This window comes from Salvia hispanica, chromosome 2 (assembly GCF_023119035.1).
Source record: "Salvia hispanica cultivar TCC Black 2014 chromosome 2, UniMelb_Shisp_WGS_1.0, whole genome shotgun sequence".
NCBI lineage: Eukaryota > Viridiplantae > Streptophyta > Magnoliopsida > Lamiales > Lamiaceae > Salvia > Salvia hispanica.
In genome coordinates, this window is record NC_062966.1 from 8195600 (window position 1) to 8200003 (window position 4404).

Sequence of the window (4404 nt, forward strand, 5' to 3'; positions counted from 1 at the left end):
CTCATCATATAGGTCACTCAACAAACCACAAATAATTCAAATAATTAAATTTCCTGATTCGATCAATCGAGATGACGAAAGATGTGGAGGTCGGCGGACATGACTATGGCGTGAAGGACTACCAAGATCCTCCACCGGCGCCGCTAATCGACATGGACGAGCTGGGCAAATGGTCATTATACAGAGCCGCCATCGCCGAATTCATCGCAACCCTCCTCTTCCTCTACGTCACCGTCCTCACCGTCATCGGCTACAAGTACCAGAGCGCCGCCGACCAGTGCGGCGGCGTCGGCATCCTCGGCATCGCCTGGGCCTTCGGCGGCATGATCTTCGTCCTCGTCTACTGCACCGCTGGCATTTCAGGGGGCCACATCAACCCGGCCGTCACTTTCGGGCTGCTCCTGGCCCGGAAGGTGTCCTTGGTTCGGGCCGTGCTCTACATTGTGGCGCAGTGCTTGGGAGCCATCTGCGGCTGCGGCCTCGTCAAGGCCTTCCAGAAGACATACTACCTCCAGTACGGCGGCGGCGCCAACGAGCTCAGCGACGGATACAGCGCCGGCACAGGAGTGGCAGCAGAGATCATTGGCACATTCGTTCTTGTCTACACCGTCTTCTCCGCCACTGACCCCAAGAGAAATGCCAGAGACTCCCACGTCCCTGTAAATGACTAATACTCCCTAATTAATTAATTATAAAATTAATATATAAAAATAGGAAGAATACTAATTGAATTATGTCACGGATGTTGTAGGTTTTGGCGCCACTTCCAATTGGATTTGCGGTGTTCATGGTTCACTTAGCCACAATCCCGATCACCGGCACCGGCATCAACCCAGCCCGGAGCTTTGGCGCCGCCGTCATTTACGGAAAAGATAAGGCATGGGATGACCAGGTACTAGATACATACTCACCTAATTCACCTAATTCTATTTTAGTAGTAACAGCTTCATTATTATGAGGAAATTAAGTGGATGGGGTTTTGTTTGATGTGTGAAATGTAACTACAGTGGATATTCTGGGTGGGACCAATTGTTGGAGCAGTGATTGCAGCGATCTACCACCAGTTTGTGTTGAGGGCAGGAGCAGTCAAAGCTCTGGGATCATTCCGGAGCTCTTCCTATAATTAAGGACTCTGTTTTTTTACTTGGCACTTATTTTTATAAATGTGCCAAAATATGCTCTTAATTTTTACTTTTGTTTATCGTTCCGGCTTAAGCACTAAATAAATATAGTGCTTTTTGTATCAAACTAGTAGTAATAAAGTTTATATTTCTCTGGTTTGTATTTACTTTCTTCTTTAAGAAAACAACTGTGGATCTTGTCAATGTTGAGTTGGACACACATGATAAATGCCAACATATAACATAAGGACTACTTTTACTCATGATCAGGTTATTGGGTCACAAGCACACTAAAAATCTACCAGAGTAACTCTTTTGCATTTCACAAATTCATAAATGTACATTAAAATAAATATATGTTCAACTTTCTTTTTTTTCACCGCATATTTTTGTCGTTATCACCTTCACATCTATGATCTGCGGAAGCATGCATATTAAGTAACCATGTTAAATTGTAAGGAGAATGGAGCGAATAAGTATATATACTCGTACTATAATATTGCTTTATTGGAATGGGCTGTAGTTAGAACTATAAAAATTAAGTCACATGCCTTTTAGGATTGATTACTACTATAAATTTGTAGAAGATGATAGGTTTTCTGGACAATAAGCCATATCAATCTATTGGACTTAAGCTGGAAATTATGGAGAAAAAAATCAAAATCGCAAGTGTTAATTGGGAGGGGAGTAGATTAAATTCTAATGCTATCAAATGGGCCATCCCGGATTATGATAGGCCTCTATATTTTGGTAGCCATTGTTCAGCCTGTGGGCCTACTTAGTATTAGATATATCATAGTACTAGAAATTGAAAATAATTAATTGGATCATGCAATTGGACAATATGGCCCTTTCTTTACGGGCATAATGTTCTCGGTATAATTCCAATGAAGTTGAACCAATTGTGTAATATTATATAATTATTAAAAAAATAATTTTCATTTAAATCATAATTTTTTCATTAATTTCTAGTCAGTTTCATAATTTTTAAAATTATGAGTATAATAATCATAAATTTTTAATTTTTCGCAATTGTCCTACAATATTAAGAAAATTGAAACAAATATGAAAAGATCAAATAATATGTGAATATTGTCCTACAATATTCATAAATTTCACATCAACTATGCAAGGAAGTTCATGTGTATTGTGCTAAACTAGCAAAGACTAAGGCCATGGTGAATGTTAAGCAAGATCAAGACAATTTATTGGATGAAGTCTACGTATTGAAGTCGAAAGGAGTTGTTATTGACGATGTCACTTGGTCAAAACCAAAACCTAGAAAGAGGGTGAAACGGAAAGCAAGTCAATTATAACTCGTGTGGTATGATAGTATTGAATTCGAAAAATATATGACAAATAGGTTGGAGAAACAATATGAAATATTGGAGGGCCGAAGATCTGGGTTCAAGATTCAAGGAGGCTAGATTGTCTGTACCAAAAATTGTTGAATCAAATCCATGTTTGGACCAACCTAGAGAAGAAACCATGTGCATTGAAAATGTATATACCTTTTGGATACTTAATTTGATACTTATGAATTGTATTAATACTTATTTTGAAATTATGTGCAAAAAGTGAAAAAGTGATTGACTGAAATGCCTTTCAGGGGGCCTTATGGTATTTTCAGGCAAGAAAAATATTCAAAAAATAAAAACTACTTCTAATGATAATAAATCGAAGTTCAAGGATCTCTAATGCTGTTTTTAAAGTTTTAATACATAATTTCATATAAATCCATAGTTGAAGACAAGGGAAAACTTAGTAATTTCATCCTACAATCTAGGTCTTACTCCCAAAACTGTTAGTGTAATCCACTGAAATGGTGAATTAATTTTCTAAGCTAAAACATGGGCTTTAAGACGGGCTTCCTCGAGCCATAAAAATCATATAATATAATACTATCCGTTTACTAAGACTAACATGCTCATCAAACGCACGATTGAGACCAGGTAAGAGATTTTATGTGCTAATACAGCTTCAAATGCCCTAATTACATAATTTTCTATTACCTAGGATTGTGATTGTAAATTTTTTTAACTTAGATGATATTTCAACTTGATTAGCTTGCATCCAATTACCCCGTAGCTCTACTAGAGATGACCTGAAATTCGCTGGGTGAGCACTATGTACATCTGGTGCCTATTCTTCAGTTTTTTTTGACAACTGATTTGACACTCCTATTAATAAATGATCATTTTGATATATGAATAACTAAAAAAATAAAACCACTCCACAAATTTACATTAATGTATTTATATATACTATTGCCTTTTTATTTATATAATACTAAATAAATAAATTAAAAATTATTTTTCAAAAAGAATATTTCGGAAATTTAAGGATGTTAGCATTATGTTTTAAATATGTCAAGATTCATCTAACCTATTTATATAAGTTAAATTGTTTAACAAATCAAGATTAATAAAATGTTATTCTTATTGATTATACTCTCTGTCCTTAGAAATAATGTTTCATTTTACCATTTCGGGATGTCCACGATTTAAAGTCCCATCTATCTTTTTATATTCTAAGTAAATGGATTCATCATTCACCTAACTCATTACATTCATATTCTATTATAAATTTAATATATAAAAATGGGTTCACATTCCATTAACTCATTGTTCTTTACAAAGTCAAACAATTTCTTAAAATTCGTGCCGAATTATGAGACTATAAATGACGGACGAAGGGAGTAATAGTTTTTATTTTTTTAAACTAATACCACTATATTTAATCATATTTGAGTGATGTATATATTTTAAAATTCTTTAAATTAAATATTTTACAATGTGCATATATGAGTAATTTTTCTTATCATAAATTTTGTATAAATCATGCATTTATTATTTATATAATTTAAACTTAAGATTCTTGAGAATAAAAATTGAAAATTTCAATAAGATTAATCCACATTCAATTAATTCAAAATTTAAATAGAGTTGATCCAAAACTCTGATTGACCAACGTGATTAATTTATTGACATAGATATATAATACTCACTCCATTTATTCCGCCATAAGTAAGACATTTTTTTAAGGTACAAAATTTAAGAAAATAAAGTTTAGAGAGTTAAATGGAAAGGGATAAAGTAAGAGATAAAGAATAAAGTATAAGAGTGAAGAGAGAATAAAACAAGAGACTCAAAATAAATTACTTATTTTGAATGACGTTCCAAAAACGAATACACGTCACTTATGACTGAATAGATGGGGCAGTACTTGAAAGCATGTGAAAATGTAAATCCTTAATTTATTAAATTCTCCATGCCGTTTGAAT

At 34.2% G+C, this 4404-nt stretch overlaps 1 protein-coding gene across 1 annotated transcript; it reads left to right on the top strand.

Moving 5' to 3' along the window:
• On the top strand, positions 1 to 1284 carry LOC125207813 (aquaporin PIP2-4-like). Its single transcript, XM_048107312.1, has 3 exons — positions 1 to 659; positions 752 to 892; positions 1008 to 1284. Exons 1-3 carry the CDS (start codon positions 72 to 74, stop codon positions 1125 to 1127), a joined length of 849 nt encoding a protein of 282 aa, XP_047963269.1. The 5' UTR covers positions 1 to 71; the 3' UTR covers positions 1128 to 1284.
• Positions 1285 to 4404: the final 3120 nt, after the last annotated feature.

What these genes read in the sequence shown, in the direction of transcription:
- LOC125207813 (XM_048107312.1), top strand. Translation starts at nt 72, where the DNA reads ATGACGAAAGATGTGGAGGTCGGCGGACATGACTATGGCGTGAAGGAC. An exon ending in CCAGAGACTCCCACGTCCCT is followed by an intron (nt 660 to 751) that starts GTAAATGACTAA and finishes CGGATGTTGTAG; the next exon opens with GTTTTGGCGCCACTTCCAAT. An exon ending in ATAAGGCATGGGATGACCAG is followed by an intron (nt 893 to 1,007) that starts GTACTAGATACA and finishes ATGTAACTACAG; the next exon opens with TGGATATTCTGGGTGGGACC.